At 34.6% G+C, this 24,624-nt stretch overlaps 1 protein-coding gene across 1 annotated transcript in view; it reads right to left on the reverse strand.

The window, feature by feature from the left end:
• The window catches only part of Sycp2 (synaptonemal complex protein 2), a 56,075-nt gene that overhangs the window by 16,119 nt on the left and 15,332 nt on the right, over positions 1–24,624 (reverse strand). The window contains exons 13-29 of the mRNA XM_042699313.1: positions 23,863–23,923; positions 21,549–21,697; positions 20,231–20,305; positions 19,123–19,269; positions 17,633–17,732; positions 16,660–16,820; positions 14,263–14,332; positions 13,907–13,962; positions 13,320–13,455; positions 12,738–13,168; positions 10,842–10,969; positions 9,610–9,646; positions 6,091–6,155; positions 5,941–5,998; positions 5,413–5,468; positions 4,736–4,793; positions 4,024–4,192 (exon numbers count right to left, since the gene is read on the reverse strand). Of these exons, the coding sequence (XP_042555247.1) occupies positions 4,024–4,192; positions 4,736–4,793; positions 5,413–5,468; positions 5,941–5,998; positions 6,091–6,155; positions 9,610–9,646; positions 10,842–10,969; positions 12,738–13,168; positions 13,320–13,455; positions 13,907–13,962; positions 14,263–14,332; positions 16,660–16,820; positions 17,633–17,732; positions 19,123–19,269; positions 20,231–20,305; positions 21,549–21,697; positions 23,863–23,923 (1,957 nt within the window). The remainder of the gene's footprint in view (positions 1–4,023; positions 4,193–4,735; positions 4,794–5,412; positions 5,469–5,940; positions 5,999–6,090; positions 6,156–9,609; positions 9,647–10,841; positions 10,970–12,737; positions 13,169–13,319; positions 13,456–13,906; positions 13,963–14,262; positions 14,333–16,659; positions 16,821–17,632; positions 17,733–19,122; positions 19,270–20,230; positions 20,306–21,548; positions 21,698–23,862; positions 23,924–24,624) is intronic.

Genomic DNA, 24,624 nt, shown 5'->3' on the forward strand with positions numbered 1-24,624 from the left:
TAGATTATGCATAATGTGGAACGTACTTCTTATATATGTTCTCTTTGTCCTCAGTATTCCCTCTGCTAAAAGATATTAACTGTTCTGAAATCTGTGCTTCTCATTGTCTTGCTTTATAAAACAAAGTTTTGCTGCACAGAAATGTCCTCTAAATGAGTGTCCCCTCATCCTATACAAGAATTTTATGGTTTGCTTTATTTTGCACACATCATTATGTTTCTAGGGTTTATCCATATGGTCCCACTTTCTGTTTTGCCTTTTAAGCATATTGTCATCTTTCTAAATAATTCTCTAGAAGTCAAAAATAAGATTATCCTAATAAAGAAATCAATGCTTACTTGGAAGAAAAGACCTTTGATACTGGCCATAAACAAGCTCATACATTGTTATCCAACCATTTAAACTAATTCACACAGTTCAATTATTATTTAAATTAGGTACTGATTATAGTCTTATAACCTCTTAATAAGTCCTTAAAACTTATAGTCTTAGCCCAGCACTGGTGGCTCATGCCTGTAATCTTAGCTACTCAGGAAGCTGAGATCTGAGGATCACGGTTCAAAGCCTGCCAGTGCAGGAAAATCCATGAGACTCTTATCTCCAATTAACCACCAGAAAACCAGAAGTGGCACTGTGGCTCAGTTGTAGAGCACTCTCCTTGAGCTGAAGAGCTGAGGGACAACACCTAGGCCTAGAGTTCAAAGCCCCATGACCAACAATTCAAAAAACAAACAAAAACCCTTCTAGTCTTCTATTTTACACTTTATTTTTATTTGTACATCTTTCCATTATGATTAAGTTCTTTGAAGACATGTCAGTGTTATGTCTCCTTAGCTTTAATCAACTTCAGCATCTACTCCATCATCACATCCAGCTTTACTTTATATTATTATTCCCACAAATATAAACAATATTCCAACTACTCCAATTCTTCATTTTCTGAATATACGGTGTCATTTCATACTTATCTCCCTTCATATAAAATTACCCTACTCAATTTTTTGTCTGTGTACCTGTTTGTAATCTAATCTGTTGGTAAAATTCATCCTCATCTCTAAAATATGCTCAAATTCACTTCTATTTTCACTTCTTTTAAGCCCACACTTACCCCCCACCACAGAGCATTACTGGTTATTTTTATCCCGAAATAAAAGCTGATAACCTTAAATAGAAAACATTGCCTTATTTTAAAAATTGAGTATATAAAATCTTACGTTTTACCAAACACTATCATTGATTTTTAGTTATGAAGAAAATTTCATTATCTAGCCCAAATCTGTACCTTAGGCCCTTACTCAACTACTTCAAGAAGTTACTATCACAAGAAAAGGTAGTAGCCAGATTCTAGGAAAATACCTTGTGGAAGACTTAGGCAAAAATCTACAAGAAAACTTTCTGGTAATTCAGTACATAGACAGAATCAAGGATGAAAATCACATGATCATCTGAATAGATGCAGAGAAGGCCTTTAGCATCATCCAACATCATTTTATGATGAAGGTTCTGGAGACGCTAGGAACAGGATTGTACCTCAACATAACACATGTGACAAACCTTTGGCCAGCATCATACTAAATGGTGAAAAACTGAAACTACTCCCTCAAATCAGAAATAAGATAAGAATATCCACTCTTTCTACTCCTATACAATTTCTATTCAGACCCAGCAAGGCAAGAGCAAGATATAAAAGGAATCCAAATACAGAACGTAGAAGTCAAACTAATCTGTTTTCAGATGATATAGAACAAACTAGAAGACCCAGAACCCACACAACTTCAGCCTTCCAACTTTTGACAAGGAAGCAACAACCTAGGTTGGATAAAGACAGTCTCGTCAACAAATGGTGCTGGGAAAATTGGACATCTGAATGCAGAAGGAAAACTGTGTTCCAGCCTCTCATCTGTTACAAATATCAATTCAAAGTGGATCAAAGACCTCAATGATATACACCCAGAAACTTACTCCTGGGAGTGAGGGAACACTAGAACTCATTGGCATAGGCAGCAACTTTCTGAATAGAATTCAGGGGCTCAGAAAATAGGAGAGATAGTTGATAAATGGGATCACATTCAAGTTCAAAAGCTTCTGCACAGCAAAGGATATAGTTACTAAGCTAAAAATGACAGCAAATCTTCGGTAGCTGTATATCTGAAGGATCTAGTAGCCAAAATATACATGAAGCTTAAAAGCTACCCTTCCAAAATAACCAGCTGAACTCAATAAATGGGCAAAGTAGCTAAACAGATACTTCTCAGAAGATGATGTGCAGATGGCCAATAAACACATGAAGAAGTACTCCATATTCCTGGCCATAGGGAAAATGCAAATCAAAAGAGTTATTCAAATTCCATATCACTCCAGCTAGAATGGCCATCATCAAGAATGTCAACACAAGAAATGCTGGCGAGGACGCCACCCCTGGCAACCTTAACACATGAACCTTAACATGTTGGTTAGCGGAGTGTATGTTAATGCAACCACTATGGTAATCTATATAGATATTCCTCAAAAACTATTCTTTGATCCAGAGAAAACATTCTTGGGCATTGATCCAAAAGAAATTTTAATCCTGTTGTAAAATAGGATAGAATAAGGCAACTGTATATTCATGTTCATTGAAATTCTATTCATCATAGGTAAATTATGGAAACAGCCCAGGTGCCCTACAACTACACAGGAATATCCATCAGGAATAATCATATCATTTTCAGGAAAATAGATGAATCTGGAAAAAATTATGGTGAGTGAAATAAGTAAGCCTCAGAAAGACAACAAGTGTGTGATTTATATGTGGAAGTTAGACCTAAAATATAATCATACATATACACATATATAGGACCATATGCTTATATATATGGTCAAACTTAATTATGCTATACACGTAAGTGGATTTACATAGTGTAGCCCCTTTGTACAATTAACAGATGATGAGTTCTAGGAAGATGAAACATATCTGGGTTGGGTAGGGCTTTAAGTGGGGAGCAGAGGAATGAAGAGAGGAATAGGGTACAAACAGTCACAATATTCAAGGTAAATACATGAAAATAGAACCAAGACACTGAAGGAGAAGGGCTGGATTGGGATAGATGGGAGAAGTAAATGAGAGAGTAATGCTCATCAAGAAGCAGTGGTGTACAGAAACTGACTTGTTGAACTAAAACCCTTTTGTACCAGTATTTAAAGACATTAGGTTTTTTAAAGCCTTTTTCTATAATCTTTTATTACATCTGGATGAATTCCTAAAATGTATTTATGTTGGCTACAACAATAAAGTGGGATGAAGTCAAATGTGTATATAAATATATGTAAATATATACAAACTTTTACAAGTACATATGTAGTTCATAAATGACAATAAATAAGATGAAAGTTCGTGTCAGGATCCAGCCTTGCTTTTCTCTTAACAACGTTGGTAGGGAGAGGATGGGAAGGGGAAACAAAGGAGGAGGCTACAATGCTTGATAAGAAATGTACTCATTGGGACTGGGAAGGTGGCTCAGTGGTAGAGCGCTTGCCTTGCATGCCTGAGGCCCTGGGTTTGATTCCTCAGCACCACATAAGCAAAAAGAAAAAAGCCGGAAGTGGCGCTGTGGCTCAAGTGGTAGAGCACTAGCCTTGAGCTGAAGAGCTGAGGGACGCCCAGGCCCAGAGTTCAGGCTCCACGACCAGACCCCCCCCAAAAAAAAAAAACAAATGTACTCATCTTGCCCATGTAATTGTAACCCCTCTGTACAGTATTTTCACAATAAAAATTAAAAAACAGTGTTGGTTTCATGAATACTTATTGTATTATTTACAATGACTCATTAGTTAAATAATTGAGTGATAAGGAGACAAGTGGTGACAGTCATGACCAAGGGTTATGGAAAACTAATTTAAATAGAATTATATTACCAAAATAACAAAAGCCTAACTAGTAGAGTGTTTTATTCTATTCCTATGGTATATCATTACAATCTACATAGAAAACATACTTATCAGCCAATAAAGCATTGTATATTTGAAATGGTGAAAAATTCTTACTTGATTTTTTGTTTGTATACTTCCTCAAATGTTTACTTCTGTTATGAGCACTTGGCTGTGGTTTTGTGTTTGATCCTTGCAGCCAGCTAATATCAGTTTTACCATCATCACATGTGTGCTCTGTTTCAGTATCACTAAAGAGATTCTTCTTTACATGACTTGATATCATCTATTTGAAAAGACAAAAATGCTTTATTTGAAGAAATATGTCCTACTGTATCACATGCAAAATAGATTAAGCTATCCCCAACAAGTCAAAATTTAAAAAGCATGGAAACTACTCCTTCTCTTTCCTCCCCCTGCTGAGGATTAAAGCCAGGGCCTTGTAGATGCTGCAAAAGCACTCTACCACTGAGCTATATCTCTACCCTTCACATCTCATTTCTTAGCATACTTTTCTACATGGTATTAATGACTTATCCAAGAAAGTCACTGAGATATATATAGGCACAGATGTGAGATTTGTATTTCAGTGTTAGTCTTGTTAGTTCGCAGTTAACAGCTTGGTTCTAAAAATATAACCTAAAACGGTCAAAATAAGAAGTAACACTGTCAATTTTTCTATTACTAAATTATAACAAATATTTCAAAGATGCTAGGAAAAGTCCTAATGGAAACATGGATAAACTCATAGAGTGAAAAAGCAAAACATTTTGTTCTCAAGTTCTTCAGAAATTAAAATGTTACTAATAGAAATATTGTTATGACTTACTCTTTTATCTTTTGTTCTGAGAGAAGTTTCAAGTTCATCAGGATTCCTTAAATCAGTCCTTAAGCAAAAATACATATGAATTTTAGAATACCTGTCATGTTATTGTCTCAAGACACCCTCCACTAGACAGTGAAATAAGAGTTTTCAGTCTCAAATTCTTTCAATAATTACTTATATAATCTTTAAATTTCAGTTAATTTTAAAATAAAGAGGTTGTATTTAAAGAACTAAATCACTTTAGCTTTATAGGATACATGATATTCAAATTACTGAGAATTTGCACATTAAATTTTAAAGTAACAATCACAATGGGACTAATCATGACAGCATTTTTTTTTCTGGTCATAGGGCTTGAACTCTAGGCCTGGGTGCTGTCCCTCAGCTCTTCAGCTGAAGGTTATTGCCCTACCACTTGAGCAATAACGCCACTTCTGGTTTTCTGGTGGTTAATTGTAGATAAAGAGTCTCATGGACTTTCTTGCCTGGGCTGGCTTTGAACAGTGATTCTCAGATCTCAGCCTCCTGAGTAACTTAAGATTTACAGGCATGAGCCACCAGTGCCCAGCTCACAACAACATTTTATTTACTCTTCTCATGTTAAAAATTCTCAGAAAGACAGGCCTAAGGGGAGATGAAGCTAAATTTTAATCTGAACTAATTATAATGAAAACACCTACAGTTTTATTGAATTATCCTTGGAGGTCTCTTTAGTTGCAGCTTGAAATTCTTGAATCTATGTAGTGAATCAACATTTGAAAAGAAAAAAAAAGACATCTTAATGCACAAAGTAAATGAAAACCATGGAAATAAGTACCCAGTACCTAGTTTCTATTGATAGAATCATAAAATTTAACAATAAAACTAAACTGGCTATAAGATTTTTTACTTAAGAAGAAAGCTAATACAATAAAATATATGAAAAACAGAACAAATGAGAATATTTTAAATTTGTCCTATTATAGAAAAAGTGTTTTTTGTGATAAAGTAAATCCTTCTACCCTTAGTTACCAAAGATTTGGAGAAAAAAAAAACAATTACAACAAAACTAGGTACACCTAGACTAGTTACCCTATTGATTACTTACTTTTGAAAATTTGAAATATATCTATAAGTATATGTACATCAAAAACATTCTCATAACTACACAGTAAATGCAAAATAACCACTAAAGAGTGAAATTTAAAAACCATTGGCTGCAAGCTTACTCCAAGTTTTATAACAGGTTCCTCAGCTCCACTCAAATTAAAATTGTAAACATCGTCCCTGTGAAAATGAGGACAACTATTAGCTCAATTGTAGTAAGTATATACTTCAAATGTGAAGAAATGAAAATAGTTATAAAAATTACTACTTACAATGGGCCTTCAGAAGTAACATTAACAAAAGTAGTCTTCAATTTTCGGTAACTTTTTTTCTGAACCTTTTCCAAAATATCAAAGAATAGTTTGCAGAAACAATTTAAGCTGATAGATTACTATATGTGGTAAACAAATCACGTGCAGTTAAATTTCCAAATATTTTTCAGTATGCTTTCACTAATGTTAATCTAGCATGTGTAATATTTTCTTTAGGTAGATTGAATAAAAATATACTCTTAAAGACATGAAATCACTGCCTTATAAAGATATCTATTCTCTCATGTTCATTGTAACATTCTTCATAATTTCTAAAACATGAAAACAATTGTCTGTTGACAGATATGTAAGAAATTTGTGGTATATACAACACATACATACAGGAATATTTTCTAGTTTTATAAACAGAAGACTATAGCTGGGTGCCTATGTCTCATGTCTGTCATCCTAGCTACTCAGAAGGTTGAGATCTGAGGATAGAAGTTTGAAGCCAGCCCAGGCAGGCAAGTCTATGAGACTCTTAACTCCAATGAACCACCAGAAAACCAGAAATGGCGCTGTGACTGCTAGCCCTTGAGCTTAGGGACAGTGCCCAGGCCCTGAGTTCAGGCCCCACGATCAAACAAACAAGAAGCCAAAAGGCCCTTTGTGATAATATGGATAAACCTCAAGGACATTATGCCTAAATGAACATGACAGAAAAGGGAAAACATTGCGTGATCTTGCTTATTTGTGGAATCTGCAAGAAAATGTCACATAGAAATAGAAGGTAAAATTGCGATTTCCAGAGTGGGATCAGGAGAAGGAAACAGGGAGAGGCTGGTTGAAGAATACCAAGTTGCAGATATAGAAGATGAATAAAGTCCAGAAATCTAATTTGAAATATGAGGACTATAGTTATTTAAAATGTATTATATATAGGATATTTTCTAGGAAAATAGATTTTAGATGCTCTTGCCCTTTTCCACTAAAGGGGTAATTAAATGAAATGATAGTTGTTTGAATATAGTAACCATATAATTCACCATGCAATACCATGTATAAGCCTTAAAATGTATAAATAGTAAGCATCTTCAGTTTTAAATTTATTGAAGACTTAAATACATGTACTAACAAAATAAAATAGAAGGTATTGTAAACTAAATATAAAATATTTAAATCCTTAAAATTTGCCAACATAGCTGTATATAATGTTCTTACTAGTTCTCTATGAGCTAAATTTTAGTGTCTCTAGAGTTATAAAACTAGTACATTTCTCCTTTGTTTCAGAAATTTCATTTGCTTTAGTCTCAAATATAAACTTTGAAATAACTTCAGGTTTATATAAAATCTCATGTAAAAGAGTAAAAAAATCAACTAGCATTACTAGGGGAAATATGTATAAAATTATTCAATCAAGTCATTTCGTGAGAGTAAAAGTCAAATAAAATTTAACAAATTAATAATTATTATTAAAGAAATGATTATGATATATAAATATTTTGAAAGGCAAAACAAAAACCAAAATAAAATGTTTAAATGATACCATGGAATAATGGATCAATAATCAGAAATAATCAAAGACCTATTTAGTATCCAGTAATTCAGAAACATTCAAAAAAATGTTCATTTCAATGTGTGATTCTTTCAAGTTTACTTTTGGCTATTTTATATAGAATTACTTTAATTATTCCAAAAAGTCTATCACACTATAGAATCCCTTCTCTGATCACTATCTGACTATCCTTTCCAGTGTTATTTCTGTTGTTACTGTTGGTAGTGATGGTACTGCAGCTGGAACCCAGGGCTTCATGCTTAATCTACTACTTAATCCCATGGGCCTAGCCTCAGACTCTGATTGTCCAATCTTTACCTCCCAAGTAGCTGGCATGAACCAATGTACTGTGCCTGTTGTATGTTTTGGTTTCTTAAGACAGGGTCTTTATATATATATATGTAAATATAATATATATCAGGCTGGATCTGAACTCAATATCCTCCTGCCTCAGCCTCCCAAGTATTGGGATTATAGCTATAAGCCACCACAGTGGGCTACCAGTATAATTTTAGCCTGAAGAAAACATGTTGAGGAAACCAATATTAGGTTAACAATCTAGTCTTTTAAAGGGAATAGTGAGCCATTATATATAGAGAGATATATAGATATGTCTCTATATATCTGATTAACTCACAAAGTACAGGGAACAAAGCACATTTCAGAAAAATAGCATTACCTGATTAAAGCTGTGTGTGTGTGTGTAATTTATTAAAGAAAACAATGTAGAATTAAATGTAATGAAAGGACTGGCATATAGACATACTATAGTTAAGCAGAATTTCATAAAGTCCATTGTAACAATCTAGGAATCAGACATTAGAACTGAAACTAATAGGAGTTGGCATAAACAAGAGAGAAGACAAAGAGGAATTTATAGAGGGTGAACTTCAAAACTTGATGAATTTAGTTGACACAAAAAATATTAATTAATAAAAGAAATTTTTGCCAGGCGCTGGTGGCTCATGCCTGTAATCCCAGCTATTCAGGAGGCTGAGATCTGAGGATTGTGGTTCTAAGCCAGCCCAGGCTGGAAAGACTGTGAGACTCCTATCTCCAATAAAACACCAGAAAACTGGAAGTGGCGCTGTAGCTCAAGTGGTAGAGCACTTGCCTTGAGCTGAAGAGCTGAGGGACAGCGCCCAAGCCTAGAGTTCAAGCCCCATGACCGACCAAAAAATAAAAAAATTAAAAAAATAAAAGAAAATTTTCCAGGTGCTGGTGGCGTATATCTGTAATTCTAGCTACTTAGGAAGCTGAGATCTGACAATCACTGTTTAAAGCCAGCCCAAGCAAGAAAGTCCATGAGACTCTTATCTCCAATTAACCACTCAAAAACCAGACGTGACACTGTGGCTCAAAGTGTCAGAGAGCTAGTCTTGAGCAAAAGATCTCAGAGACAGAGCCCAAGCCCCAAGTTCAAGCAGAGGAGAGAGGAGACAGGAGACAGGAGACAGGAGACAGGAGGGGAGAGGAGAGAGGAGGGAAGAGAAAGAGAGGGAGGAGAGGAGGAGAGAAGAGAGAGCGAAGAGAGAGGGGAGAAAGAAGGAGGGAGGAAAGAGAGAGAGGAGAGAGAGGGAGAGGGGGAGGAGGAGAGGGAGAAGATTGATATTTAAATTTGGGTGAGTAGTAAATTTTTTGTTTTAAACAAAATTAGTATGTCAAAAAAATCCAACTGTTAGGACAGATGGATTCACTTAGCAAAACTATGGTGATAAATACTGAATCATTAATAAAAAGTGAAAATATTAGGCTCATCTTTATATATAGCATGTTCTTTCAAAAATAGAACTTAGCAAGTTAATGGGCTGTTTGGAGTACTTGCCACTACACTTTTCTGTTGTGATAATCTATTAGCCATGTTCCAAAAACATTAAATAAAATTCCATTTTACTACCATTTTAGTGTCTGTGATTAAAAAAAACCATCAAGTAGGATTATAGGCTTAGTGAAATTAACTAAATACATACCTTATTAATACATACCTTATTAAGTTGTAGATCAGATTTGTTTGAAATCCGACTATAAAAAAGATTGACAATAAAAACCAATTATCAGAATATTTTTCATAAAAGCCATTTTACATAAGGTAAAACATACTAAATCTATATTCTATATGCTATAAAATGTGCAACCAAAAGGTGAAATCCATGGTTAGTCTGACATTTTTACAACTTCACTAATGAATCATTAATGCACTGAGAAGTGCCAAACAATTTTAGACTTGGGGTTCTTCCATGAGTCATTTTCCTTATATTATACAATAAGTTCAGAATAAATTTACACTTGAATTAACAACCAGATAGACTATAGACATTTTATAAGAAGAGTTAACTTTCAGAAGGCTTGCAAGTAAGGAATATGTAATTTTTTTTTTTTTTTGTCAGTCGTGGGGCTTGAACTCGGGGCCTGGGCGCTATCCCTCAGCTCTTCAGCTCAAGGCTAGTGCTCTACCACTTGAGCCACAGCGCCACTTCCGGCTTTTTTCTTTTTGTTTATGTGGTGCTGAGGAATCAAACCCAGGGCCTCATGCATGCAAGGCAAGCACTCTACCACTGAGCCACCTCCCCAGCCCAGGAATATGTAATTTCATACATTAAAATAATTTTCATTGGGGCTGGGAAGGTGGCTCAGTACCACATAAACAAAAAGAAAAAAGCCGGAAGTGGTGCTGTGGCTCAAGTGGTAGAGCACTAGCCTTGAGCTGAAGAGCTGAGGGACAGCGCCCAGGCCCAGAGTTCAGGCCCACGACCGGACCCCCCCCCCCAAAAAATTTTTCATTGGTACTTTACATCTCATTATGAAATATATTTAAGTATTTTTAGTTTTAGTATTACAAGTTATGATAAATACAGCCCAACGATGTCTGTTGTATTTTTATTTTTTCTCGCTATTCTTTTTTTTGATACAGGGCCTCACATTAGCTCAGACTACATTGTAGTCTTCTTGCTGTAACCTCCCAAGTGCTGGGATTATAGGTATGTGTTACTATATCCAGTTGATATGATATGGGGGTTTATTTTTGACATGTTTTAAAATGTAACTAGATGCTAGACTGCCATATTTCAAATTTAACTCTCTAAAAGTAATTAGCCACTATGTTTTCTAGTGAAAATTTACATTATTTGAATGTATATTTAAAACTAACCTTTTCCAAACTGTGTAACTGAATCATATCTGCTAGAAAAATATTCATTTGTGAAATTTATGAACATACCTGTCAACCAAAGAGTCCTTTAATTTTCTTGTAGACTTTGTATCATCTGTTGGTTTGTATCTCTTATTAATTTGGGTTATCAAAGATTCTGCTGCCTCAGTAAATCCTTTCTCTTTTGACTGTTCTCTCTGAAATAAGTCATTAATTACCTTAAAACTCTTCCACCTATCTTCCAAAGGAACAAAGGATAAAAGGGAAATAAAGAAAAATCTAGTTCTGTTACTATTTTACAAAGAGAAATATGGGGTCAGAAATAATAAGTTTGAACTTTATAATGCATTAAAAACCACAGATATGTCTTTAAGCATGGATCTGTGCAGAATACTCTGTAGAAATCTTTTTAAAGTTAGTATACATGAGAATAAAATACTTAAGGGGAAAAAGTAGCCAGATGAATGCAATTGATAAACCTGTAGCCAAGTTACTGGAGGAAGAATACCAAAAAAGATTCCAGACAGAAATTGCTAATGCCTGTAATGAAGTGATAATACTATTAACATTTTATTATCAAGTATTACTATTATTAATTGAATGAATTGTATGTCTACAAATTTAATAATCTGCATGAAATAGATTTGTTTTTAAATTTGTTTAATTTTTACTGAAAAGGTGTTGAGTAGGGGTTTACAGTTACATAAGTAAGGCAATAAGTTCATGTGTTTTTAATCATTGTTATCCCATCCCTCATTATTTCCCACTTACTCTCCCTATTTCCCTACCCCCCAATTGTAATGTTCATATCCAACATAGTTAGACGAATTTCTTGAAGGATACAACTTACTGAAACTTTGGCAAAGAAAAATAGATCATCTAAATATACACATACACACATAAATATGAAAAGTTAATTGATGCAATTTAATATATATGTTATACAAAACAAACACCAGGTCCTGATGGATTCACTGGTGTATTTAGTCAAAATTTAATGAAGAAATTATGCCTACTCTCTACAAACTTCTAGATTCTTTTAAGGTGCTTGCTTTAAGAGGATAGAAGCATGAAGTCATCATCAGTGGTTTAGGTTAGTCCAATGATGAAGTTACCACTTCTGTAATCTAAGGATCTCCTGATGAGTAGATGACTGATGGCTAGATTCAATGCAATCTTTTGGAGGATACTTCATACACAAACCATAAAAGATATTTAACCAGAATTCTGTGTTTTCAGAATCTGCTACATGATTCTTCTGCAAAAATAAATGTTTTTACTATAGTAGGATACAGAAAAAATAGACAAAATAACCACATATTAAAAAGAAAGACAAAATTTCTGAGAGATGAACAGTTTGATATGCTTCTTCAAAAAGACAGAAAGAAGCCAAGCACCAGTGGCTCACACCAATAATCCTAGCTACTCAGGAGGCTGAGATCTGAGGATGGAGGTTCAAAGCCAGCCTGGGCAGGAAACTCCGTGAGACTCTTTTCTTCAATAAACTACTCAAAAAAGCTGGAAGTGGCACTCTTGCTCAAGTGGTAGACTGCTTGCCTTGAGCAAAAGAAGGGATAGTGCCCAGACCTAGAGTTCAAGCCCCAGGACCAGCAAAAAAAAAAAAAGACGAACACAAAAAGAAGAAATAGGGTCCATTTATTCATATTTATTCTATACCTATATTTCATTTATTTTATTTATTTATTCTATACCTATTTATTCATTTATTATATACCTATTTATTTATTTATTCATTTATTCTATACCTATTTTCAGGCTTGATACATGTGAAGTACTGTTCTATCGGTGAAGAAATTACGGAGAATTGAATGAGGAGTTTAAGGGGGAACTCACACCTGGTCTCCAGGCAATTAACTACATTAAATCTGCAACAATCATTTTCCATTTTCTTAGAATATAAGTATCTTATGGATATGTAGAAATCAAAACATAATGAGAACTCACCATTGTTTTTTGTTTCAAATCCCAGGAATTAAGATCAGAAGATGGTTCTGTGCCTGATTTTATATGACTGTTTGGCCTTTTTCTAGGAGAACTTTTATTACAAACATCAGTATTCACGTCTTTTGATAATATGTACTTCTTCCTATAGATCAGAGATTCTTCAGTTGTCTTGTTTAGAAGAACTGACTTAAAAGTAGTTTCAGATTCAATGTGCCAATCACTCTGAGTAGCATTTTCAGTATCTTTCTGGTCTGAATATTTAGGATAATTTTGTTGCTGATTGTTTCTTTTGCAAACTACTGCTGCTTTGTCTGTTTTGTCAGGTTCCTCTATTTCTTTCCTGTATTTCGTCTCCACTGTTTCTTCAGAATCATCATCAGATATAGATGAAGGTGATTTTTGTTTAGAATAGTTTTTGTGAACACAAACATCTAGTGGGATAATGAGAAATTAATTCTTACAAAATGAGTAAATTAATATCTAAAAATATTTAAATAAATAAAATTAAAATTTAACTATTTATTAGACATTTGAGGAAATTATTTCCTGAACTACTATTGAATACAGATAAAACTCTCTCACCTTGATTAAATGTGTCTCTTGATAAAGTACTGGTTCTGTTGCTTTTACATAGTTTAATGGTTGTTACAGGTGTCCAACATGCCCATTTAGATTGAATTTTGTTCCCGCACATGTTTTCTAAAGCACTAGAAAATAAGTTCATTTGCTTAATTCTATAAAACATCAGTATATGCCTCTTAAGACCTTGTTATACTTTTATTTAACCAATGTTTGCTATAAACAATTTGTTAGTGGTAAAGTATGGAAATTTTTTCATGTTATGACAAATTTAAATTTATTATATAATGGATCAGATTTTAAAGCATATTAGTGCTACTACTTTGATACTACCTAAATATCGATTATACTATGAATTTTTAAAAAGTTAAAATTTTCACATTTAAAAATCTTATTCTTTTTAAGTTCCTCAAATTGAAAAAAGTATGTTGGATGACATAGAGAAAACACAGACTATTTCTGTACTATCATAGTAATACTTGAGAGATGTATAAAAGCCCTTTCTGTCAAATGTGTTCTATCTAATATTATCTACCTAAAACAACATTACTATCTACTAAATAATTTTATTTACTTTTTCATACTTACATAGGCTTATCTGTTTTTTCCACTGTCTGTGAATCAGAAAGGGTATCATGGAGTTCATCTAAATAAAACAAAAATCATAGAATTTTCATTTTTTTCATGCAACTGGAAGGTAAAATGGGGATTATTATAACTGTATTGGGATAAAGAGATTGATTTATTTTAATTCCTCTTTCTCAAACTTATTAAGAGCTATGGTTATATACTATTTCCTTATAATCTCAAAAATGTCCTTGTTTAAAGCTAAACACATTTGTTATAAATCTCTGGCATCAGTGAAAGTCAGTGAGCAAAAAGGTATTACTGAGAGTTCTCTTTCTCCCAACCCCTTATCTTTTTTAATTGACTAAAAAATACTTACTCAGGTTTTGATTTGGGAATTCAATGTCCTCATTTTCTGTTCTTTCTACGATGTTAGCAGTTTTGATATGCTATAACATAGAAAACAGGTTCAATGTAAAGTTAGATTAAGTATTATATTCAAACAGCTTTTAAAGAAGTATTAAGGGTTGAAAAAATGAGTATGCCTTCTATAAAAGTCAGATAGTGTCATATCAGATAGTGTTATATCTACTCTAGAACTCTGCCTATAACAAAATACAGGGAAATAAATTTAATTGCATACAAGGAGGCAGAAGATTCTAAAATTTTCTAATTTCATCCTTAGCCAGAATAATCATTCAATTTTTATCAATTACAATTTCTAGAACCTCTATGGCACATTTCCTATCTATCACTACTGATTTCCTAGCCTACATCTCTATACTATCATCACTGAAGTACACAGAAAAGCTAGAAATTAGGAGTATTGCTTTAAAGCATTTGGCCATTTCCCTGATAACTTTTTGTCTGCATCAAGTACCCTTGCCCCATAGCCACAGACTCATACTTATCTCAGATCAAATAAAAATTTCCATCACCTTCATAAAAAATGCTGCCTAGCTCAAAAAAATTTACTTTGTTATATCTGTCTTTTTTCTTGGTCTAGCAGATAGATCCCTATATTGTGATGGGAGCAACTATAAAAATATGCAGGCTTTCACAATGACAAAAAATTCTTCTGACACATGTAGAACAGTCTTAGGTAGAATGTCAATTATCTTACAATAGTCAGGACCATGCCACAAAACTGAAAAACAGTATTCTTATTAAGAAACACTTAACTAGAAGAATCAAACTATTACTTTAACTGTTTTTTCCAGTATCTTCACTTCTTATATCCTTTATTTTTTGCATATGCCCATTTTATTTTTTTTAATTCTTTACTTTGCTCTTTAGTTTTAACTGTAACATCAAGACTACTGGGCTTGGAGAAAACTGCATATATTTATGGACTAACGACATGATTAAACTGCCTTAAATTTATTTGGGCCTTCTATGTTGTCTAACACTTTACTTATTTTTAGATCTCTCTTTGGTCAATATCTATTCCGAATTACTTATTTGTCCATCTTCATCAACAGATTCTCAGAAGAAATTTACCATCTTCATCCAACTGGGGAACAAATACTGGATGTTTCACACCTACAACATTAGTTTATTTTTCTAAGAAACCATTTCCCTTATCCATTCCCTTTGATATCCCTTCAACTACCTGGAACAAATGTCCTTTTCCTCATTATCCATTTGACTAATCTTTTGATCCTTCAAATCTCAATTCACTGTCCCTATCTCCCTAAAAGGCCACACTGGTTCATTTTGACCATCCTGTGGGTTAGGTACCTGCCTCTTCCCTATGATACATTAACTAGTGCATATGTGTGTGTATGTGTGTATACACACACAAATATATATGATGCTATATGTAGTGATATAATTACCTCACAATTCTGTCTAATCCTTACACTAGGATTTTGATATACTTAAAGGAAAATACCATTGGATATCACATTTCTGTATTTACCATGCCTTTTTCATAACAGATATATTTTTTTACTTTGTCTTTCCTATCTTTCCTTCTTAATCTGGCATAGTTCCCTATATTGGGATGGGAGCAGCTATTAATATATGCAGGTTTTGAGCTTTACAACGTCGGTGCGGGAGGGGAGGGTGGGGGGGAAGGGGGGAGAAGGATTGGGATTGGGGGGGGAGGGGGGAGGCTGGGAAGGGATGAGAAGGGTAAACAAAGGAGGAGGCTGCAATGCTTGGTAAGAAATGTACGCATTATCTTGCCCATGTAATTGTAACCCCTCTGTACAGTATGTTCACAAATAAAATTAAATTAAATTAAAAAAATATATGCAGGTTTTACAATGACAAAGAAAAAATACATAATAAACTAAAATATAAAGAATGTGGCTCATGCCTATAGTTCTGGCTACTCAGGAGGGTGAGATCTGAGGATCATGGTTTGAAGCCAACCCAAGCAGATAAGTTTGTGAGAGTCTTCTCTCCAATTAAATCACAGAAGAAGCTCAAAGTGGCACTGTGGCTCAAGTGCTAGCCTTGAGGTAAAGGAGCTCAGGGACAGTGACCAGGCTCAAAGTTCAAGATCCAGTACTGGCAAAAATATAAATAAAGACTGACGGGAAGTCAATTTCTCCTGTCAAATGTGTGAATTAGCTCTAGTGAACAGATGTTAATGTCATTAAGTTTTATTGTAAGCACTGCTTTCAAGGACAATAATGATATACAGAAAAAAAATCTAATTTTGTAAACTAAGAAAGTATTTGAAAGTACAAATTAGCTAAGTATACATTGTAATACTATAACAACATGTTAAAACTTTATTTTAACAATACTTTCAAAGTATACTTACTTTCTCTCTATTTTTTCTTCTACATCTTCTTTCAGATGTTCTAGATTCAAGTAATAAAGCATCATCCTCTCCATTTTTGGATGTTTTCGGAACATTAACTTTTTCTGAGAAACTTAGCCTTGGCAGCTGTGGCGGCTTACTTCTTCTTCTTCGTGGTGTTACTAAAAGGAGGACAAAAGACAGGTAAATCTGTTTTTTATTTCTGTTACTGAGGTACTTTCAGGATGAGAATGCTAATTCAGATAAGAGGAGTAAGAAAGGAAGGCTTAGGATGATATGCAGCTTTATTGGCTAGATGAGTAAGTGAAAACAATGCCATATGGTAAGTAGACTGACTCAGTTTCAGACCCTGTTATGCACTAAGCAATTGCCTATTAGGCAATGAGTTTCTGAATAAAAGTTCTATATTAAATTGGCATTAACACTAAGTATTTAAAGAAAGTAGCAGACAATATATGTTTTAACCTGAACTTGTAACATGTGCCAAAATTTTAGTATAATAGTAAATTCCTGGTCTTAGGTAAGGTCTAAACATTTCACAAGATTTTTTTTGTTAAACATATTTTTTATTTCATGCTTTAAACAAATTAATGAAATAAGAATGTAAGTCCCATGTTATAATAAGACAGTGGTTCTAAATTTAGCTAGAGGATAAGCTGTGCAAAGTACAAAAATTGGAGTCAGGAATTAGTATGTACAAGAAAATTATTGATTCAATGTAATTTTTAAGCACTATATTATGCTACATCCTGTATGAATTATGACAAATCATTAATACATGGCAGCAATAATTTAAAAACTGTTTATATATCAGTGCCCACTATATCTTTCAGAAATTTGTAATGGCAAAATGATCAACTTTCTTATCTTGAATCTATCCTCTAGGTAAATTATATCCCTAACTTTTCTGATTTAAAAAATATATTTAAAATACAATACTTGTTTTAAAATCTTTAAAGATTATTAAACTTACTTGCATTGACTAATAGTACCGGACTTCTCACAGTGTATCTGTCTGTACCGGCAACAATCATTGATGCTTCAGACATTTTCCTTTTGCTAGGAGTAGTTATCTTAAGCCATGAGAAACAACCATAGTAAACATACATTCTCTATTAAAGTTAAATATTTTACAATTTCACTCATAACAATTTGCAATGACTACATACATTTCGCCTTGACTACATTAAAAAAACAATATGCAGAAATTTCTGTGTCCGAGGCTAATTTATAGGTTTTATGTTCATGTTTGGCAATAAGTAAAGTAACTAAAACAAGTACACATTGTCTTAAAGAAAGCGTGCTAGTGCACAATTTCAGGAAAAGGCCTAGAGAGATAAGAAACACGAGAATATCTTAGAACAGAAAGTAGCAATTTGGCTATAGAACACTGAAGAGAAGTCTGCAGTCTAAGAGCTCAAATTATGTACATTAGAGAAGCTCTGCCAGCCGGGCACCAGTGGCTCACGCCTATAACCCTAGCTACTCAGGAGGCTGAAATCTCAGGATCACGGTTCAAAGCCAGCCGAGACAGGAAAGTCTGTGACACTCTTATCTCCAATCTCCAATAAACCACTAGAAAACCAGAAGTAGTGCTGTGGCTCAAGCAGTAGAGTGCTCGCCTTGAGCTGAAGAGCTGAGGGATAGTGCCCAAGCCCAGAGTTCAAGCCCCACAACTGACAAAAAAAAAAAAAGCTGTGCAAGAAGAAGGTATCAGGATGTTCAGAAGGTGGAGTCTCTCAGGATTTAGAGAAAACCTGCAAAAACTGATAAGCAGAGAGACTACCTTTGATCTAGTATGAGAAGTAGAATGCCAAAAGCTGAAAAAGGAGAGGACCTTAAGAAACCAAGGTATGGAAAAGAAGGCTAAGAAATGGTTCTACTGGATACAGTCTACAAGTGGTCTTCACTTGAAGAAGAAGAAACAGAGCCTAACAATTTGCTTGCTTTCCTTGCTTTACATAAAACAGAACATTAGGGCTGGGAAGGTGGCTCAGTGGTAGAGTGCTTGCCTTGCACGCATGAGGCCCTGGATTGGATTCCTCAGCACCACATAAGCAGAAAAAGCCAGAAGTGGTGCTGTGGCTCGTGTGGTAGAGCGCTAGCCTTGAGCTGAAGAGCTGAGGCGCAGCACCCAGGCCCACAGTTCAGGCCCCACAACTAACAAAAAAACAAAACAAAACGAAAACAAAAACCCAGAACATTGTAAATTTTTTATTGTACATTATAATCAAAGTAAAGATACACTAAAATAAATGGGGGAAAATAGTAATATATTCTGTGTATCTCAATTTGGAATTCATAAATGTAAACTGTAGAATATACATTATCCTAAAGTATGCACATGCATGTATTATGATTGTTCAAAACCATTAATATATACATTCTAGTTGCTTTTTTTGTATCTCTAGCAATGACATGTTCTATGGTAGTTTCATAAGCAATTATTTTGACCATATTTACCTCGACCTGATTACTTATGCTGTCCTCTTGGCTGCTATTTTTGGTGCATTTTAGAGGGTTAACAGATTCCTTTGGGGAGTTAAATTTTTCTTTTAAACTAACAGGTTCTTCTTCAATTGGTGAGACCTGACTTTCTGGAACCAGCATCTGTTAGAAAATTTAGAAACCCTATATTAAAACTGTAAACCACAGGAAAATCTTTAAAACCATTGTATATCTTAGTAAAGCTCTTATTTCATACTTACAAATCTCAGTTCCTTCTTTCTTCTATCCCTGTACTAATTTTTTTTTTTTTTGGTCCGGTCGTGGGGCCTGAACTCTGGGCCTGAGCGCTGTCCCTCAGCTCTTCAGCTCAAGGCTAGTGCTCTACCACTTGAGCCACAGCGCCACTTCCGGCTTTTTTCTTTTTGCTTATGTGGTGCTGAGGAATCAAACCCAGGGCCTCAGGCATGCAAGGCAAGCACTCTACCACTGGGCCAACTTCCCAGCCCTCCCTGTACTAATTGTTAAAAGTCAACTCAAAACAAGTATTCACTTTTGTAGACAGTTTTGTCACAGTGGAAGGACACATACTTCTCATTTTTTTCTGCTTATGTGGCACTCAGGAATTGAACCCAGGGCTTCATGCATGCTAGGCAAGCACTCTAACATTCCTAGGCACTTCTAAGTTTTTGTGTGTGTGCTGGTCCTGGGGCTTGAATTCAGGGTCTGGAAGCTCTCTGGTCTTTTTTGCTCAAAGCTAGCTCTCTGCCACTTGAGCAGGCTCCATTTTTAGCTTTTTGGTGGTTAACTGAAAGTAAGAGTCTCACAGACCTACCTGCCTGCGCTAGTTTCTATTAATGATCCTCAGATCTCAGCCTCCTAGTAGCTTGGATTATAGGTGTAAGCCATTGGCACCCAGCTTTTACTTCTAAATTTTAAAGTTACCAACATTGTTATTTTATCAATAACTGTGGTGAAATTGTCATTAACTAATATATGTATTTTATTACAGTATCATCTATATTGAGACTACCTGTTTAATTCGCCATTCAATACCAACTTTATTATTATGATACTGTTTAATGTTAAGCCTAAACCCAATAATAAAAATCAGTAAGAAACATACCTGGGATCCACTTGCATCAAAAAGAATATGCACAGATGTTTTGGCAACTGAAATACCATGCTTCTTGGTAAATTCCTAAAATTCAATTAATTGAAAGTGGTATGATTTTCCTTATCTTTCCATTCAATGCAATTATTTTTCTACCTATCTTCCTCAGAATTGCCAAATGATCATTAATTGTTACTTTTCAGATACAAATACTCTATTTCAGAACCCTTCCTTTACTTTCTACCAACCACAGCCTCCTAAGCTTTCCATTTTGTTCTTTGAACAAAGGTTCCTCCCAAATATATCTACTGAAGCTTGTCAAAAGAACATCACCCCAAAACACCCCCTAAGTTGTCAACTGATCATTCCAGTTAAATAATAATCATCTTATAATCTTGTCAAGCATCACATCTAAATCCTATTCTTCAACTCAATGGGCTATTTCAAGACACTTCCACAATAGTGCCTTACTTTTAATCCTAAGTCTTTTTTTTTTTTGGGGGTCCGGTTGTGGGGCCTGAACTCTGGGCCTGGGCTCTGTCCTTCAGCTCTTCAGCTCAAGGCTAACGCTTTACCACTTGAGCCACAGCGCCACTTCCGGCTTTTTTCTTTTTTGCTTATGTGGTGCTGAGGAATCGAACCCAGGGCCTCAGGCATGCAAGGCAAGTGCTCTACCACTGAGCCATCTTCCCAGCCCCTAATCCTAAGTCTTAATGAATATTTTATTTCTGTAACTCATTTTCCTTAAAGTTATTTGCTTCTGAGACATCATTTCTGTAAAATAGTTATTTATCTCATCTTACTTTTTTTTTTTTTTGCTAGTTCTGAGGTTTGAACTCTGGGCCTGGGCACTGTCCCTGAGCTCCTTTTGCTCAAGACTAGCACTCTGTCACTTGAGCCACAGTACCACTTCCAGCATTTTCTGTGATTTAATTGGAAAGAAGAGTCTTACAGACTTTTCTGCCTTGGCTGGCTTCGAACCACAATCCTCAGATGTCACCCTTCTGAGTAGTTAAGAGTACAGGCATGAGCCATCGGTGCCCAGCTTCATCTTACTTTTTAAACACTTGTCTGGAATTCTTCAAATATTCTAAACAGTGGCTTCTAATTCTGTCAATTCAGATACTTTCTAGTAGGCATCTCAAAGGACATGGCTAACAAGCTAATAGATATTACACAGTATAGATTTAAAAAATCTAATATAATCATATCATTTTAAGAATTCCAAAATAGAATGACACTTAATTAAAAACAATGACACTTAACTGATAGCCACAGACTTGGTTATCAACACTATAAAAAATAGTTAATATTTAGTTTAAAAACTTACCCTATATTTGCTTGTACCAAAAACTTTTTGAGCCACATTGGTAATTTCTAGTGATATATCAAAATACAAATACAGTTCTTTTCCTTCGGTTTGACTAATTTTTACTATATTTTTCAGAATTATAGACAGTAGCTTCTTTGAGTCTTTCACTATACACAAACAAATAATATTGATTAGTTTATACCACTTCCTATGGCATCATCCAGTTAGTATAAATAAGAAAACTTCAGCTTATTAAAATTGAATCACAATTTAAAATTTTAGAACCAAACACTGTTTAATAAATTTTTGTACCATCTATGTAAAAATGTATGGGAGGGACAACTAGAATGAGATAAAGGATAGAAGCTGGCTTTCTGTGTCTTCTCTGGTGAAGTGGGTTCTCATTCACCAGAGCATGCTGTTATATAAGATTACCCTAACCACCTTAAATTCTAGCATAAGATGAGGTGCTGATGACTGATAATAAAGATAGTATGCTTATGTATGCAATAAGCACATCCAAGTACAGTGGGCATTCTGGCTGAATTTCTAAGAGTTTTCTTCTTCGTTCATCTAGCCTTTTCCTACTGGGCCTCTAATCACAATTCCAGCAAGCATTTTACAGTGATTGAGAAACTCTTAAACTTAAATGGATATTCAAAAGCTTTATATGTGAGGAGACTTATACTATTTGTAACGAATCATAAATATACAATAATACATTTTGGTACTGACAGAAGGAATGTAAAGAGATCAAAGAAACAGATACAAGCACTAAGAATTAGACATCCTTATAGAACCTACTTATAGACTTGTTTTTTCTTGTCAGTTGTGGGGCTTGAACTCTGGCCTAGGTGCTGTCCCTAAGCTCTTCAGCTCAAGGCAAGCCCTCTACCACTTGAGCCACAGCACCACTTCCGGGTTTCTAGTGGTTTGTTCGAGATAAGAGTTTCACAGACTTTCCTGTCTGGGCTGGCTTTGAACTGCGATCCTTAGATCTCAGCCTCCTGAGTAGCTAGGATTATAGGCATGAGCCACCGGCACCTGGCTTATAGATATTTTTTAAACACAGAAATCCAGTGGAAAAAGGAATGATATTTCAGTAAATAATATGGGAATCAATGCCTCTCTCTCATAAAAAAAATAATTCTGATTCCTGCATAACATCATAACCAAATATTTGTTTGTAATAGTAAGAAAAAAGGCTAAAACCACAAAGTATTTAAAGGAAAACATTCTTGTCATTTAGGGATAGACCTCTGAAATCAACATATAATAAAAAGTTGATGAAGTAAACTTCAAATTTAAAAACTTCTGTCTACCACAGATACAATTAATAAAGTGAGTAAGCATAATGTAGACTGGAAGAATATTCACAAAAGATATTTGCCAGAGTACTCTTATCCAGGATATAGGAAAACTACTAAAATCCAATAATTATAAGGGAGATCTAATACAAAAGTGTTTAAATAGATGCTTCACAAAGGGAAGATAAGTGCTGCATATTTCATATGTATATGTGCAGCACTTGTATAAAAGTGCTCAACACTGGTTATTAGGAAAATGCAAATCAAAAACTATAATGAGAAACTACCTTATAAGCACTGAAATGACTAACATGTTTAACAAATTAATTTTTAACTATGCCAGTCTGCCAAATTATATGATTTTTGTCTTATTGTTATGCAAATCCCTTAATGGAAATGGGGAGAATAGATGTTTGGATTTAATCAAGCAAATCTGATAATAATGCAAGACTGACTAATCATGGCTTTTTTTCTTTTTAAAAAGATTTTAAGTTATTATTCAAAGGAGTCACCATTTAGCAAAGGAGTTTATGAATGCAAAGCATCTTGATCAATGTCACCCCTTTTCAACATTCCCATGCATCCCTCACTTTTTTAAATTTTATGGGACACACATTGAATTCTTGACTGCATTCCCTCCCCTTCTCCTCTTCATCCCTCTACCTCTCTCTCCTTGACTCCACTCTGCCTCTTTCAAGTACCTATTTCCTGGTCTTTATTTTGTTGAACTTGACTTTGCCTTTCTAAAGAATTACACTCTTTTGACTTCTCCCTTGAATCTACCATATTTCAGCTAATACACTGTATGATCATGGCTTTTAGGTTAGCTAGGAAGGGAAAGAAATAAGTACAGGAGCATGGTGGCAGATTAAAGGGAAAATGTGAGGTGAGGAATTTAATGATTTGTGGATATCTGAAACGCTGATTTTGTTCTGACTAGTTCGTTTGTTATCCCAGAGAAGATGCAGTTTCTGTCCCTATTCCATATGGCAAGAGACAAGAAGAAAATTATAAAAGTCTAATACCTTCAATGCTGTACATTTGAACTTTTTCCTCAGGCACAGTGACTGCTTCCCATTGATGATCCTTAAATGCAAGAAAGGGCCTTGAGCATATAAGAATTTATTCCTGATTTAATACTTCTTTGGATACCAAAGTTTAAGGTGTATGAACTGTAAAAGTAACTAACATACATACAATTCTTGTTCCAGTGATTAACTATGTTACACATGTTATATTTAATCTGTTTTGTTCACTCTTTTTTGGTGTTGGTATTCGGGCTTGAACAATGGCTTTGCATTCTTGCTTGGCTTTTTCCTGCAAGGCTGGCACTCAACCATTTTTAAGCCACACCTCTACTTCTAGCTTTTTGCTGGTAATTGGAGAGAAGAGTCTCATGAACTTTCTTGTCTGGGCTGGTTTCTAACCACACTTAGATCTCAAGTCTCCTGAGTAGCTAAGATTACAGGCATGAGCTACCAACACCAGGCCCTGCTATATTTTAATCCAGCTTCCTACCATGAATATGCACCCCAGTGCTCAGTACAAATCTATCATATAATTAATGTCACAATAATTCAATATTTCAATAATTGAGTTACTTCTTATAATTACTCACTGGCTCCACTGACTTCTTTTCTCCTATTCTATGTGTAATCTACACACTAACCATACCACATATCTTTCAGTTCTTTCAGTATTCCATTTATTCATTCTTTCAAAAAGTGTGACCCTTGAATAGATATAAATAAGAAAAAGATTCCTGGTCTCATAAATATTATATTCTT

Source organism: Dipodomys spectabilis, unplaced genomic scaffold (genome assembly GCF_019054845.1).
Source record: "Dipodomys spectabilis isolate Male_0828 unplaced genomic scaffold, ASM1905484v1 ptg000240l, whole genome shotgun sequence".
NCBI lineage: Eukaryota > Metazoa > Chordata > Mammalia > Rodentia > Heteromyidae > Dipodomys > Dipodomys spectabilis.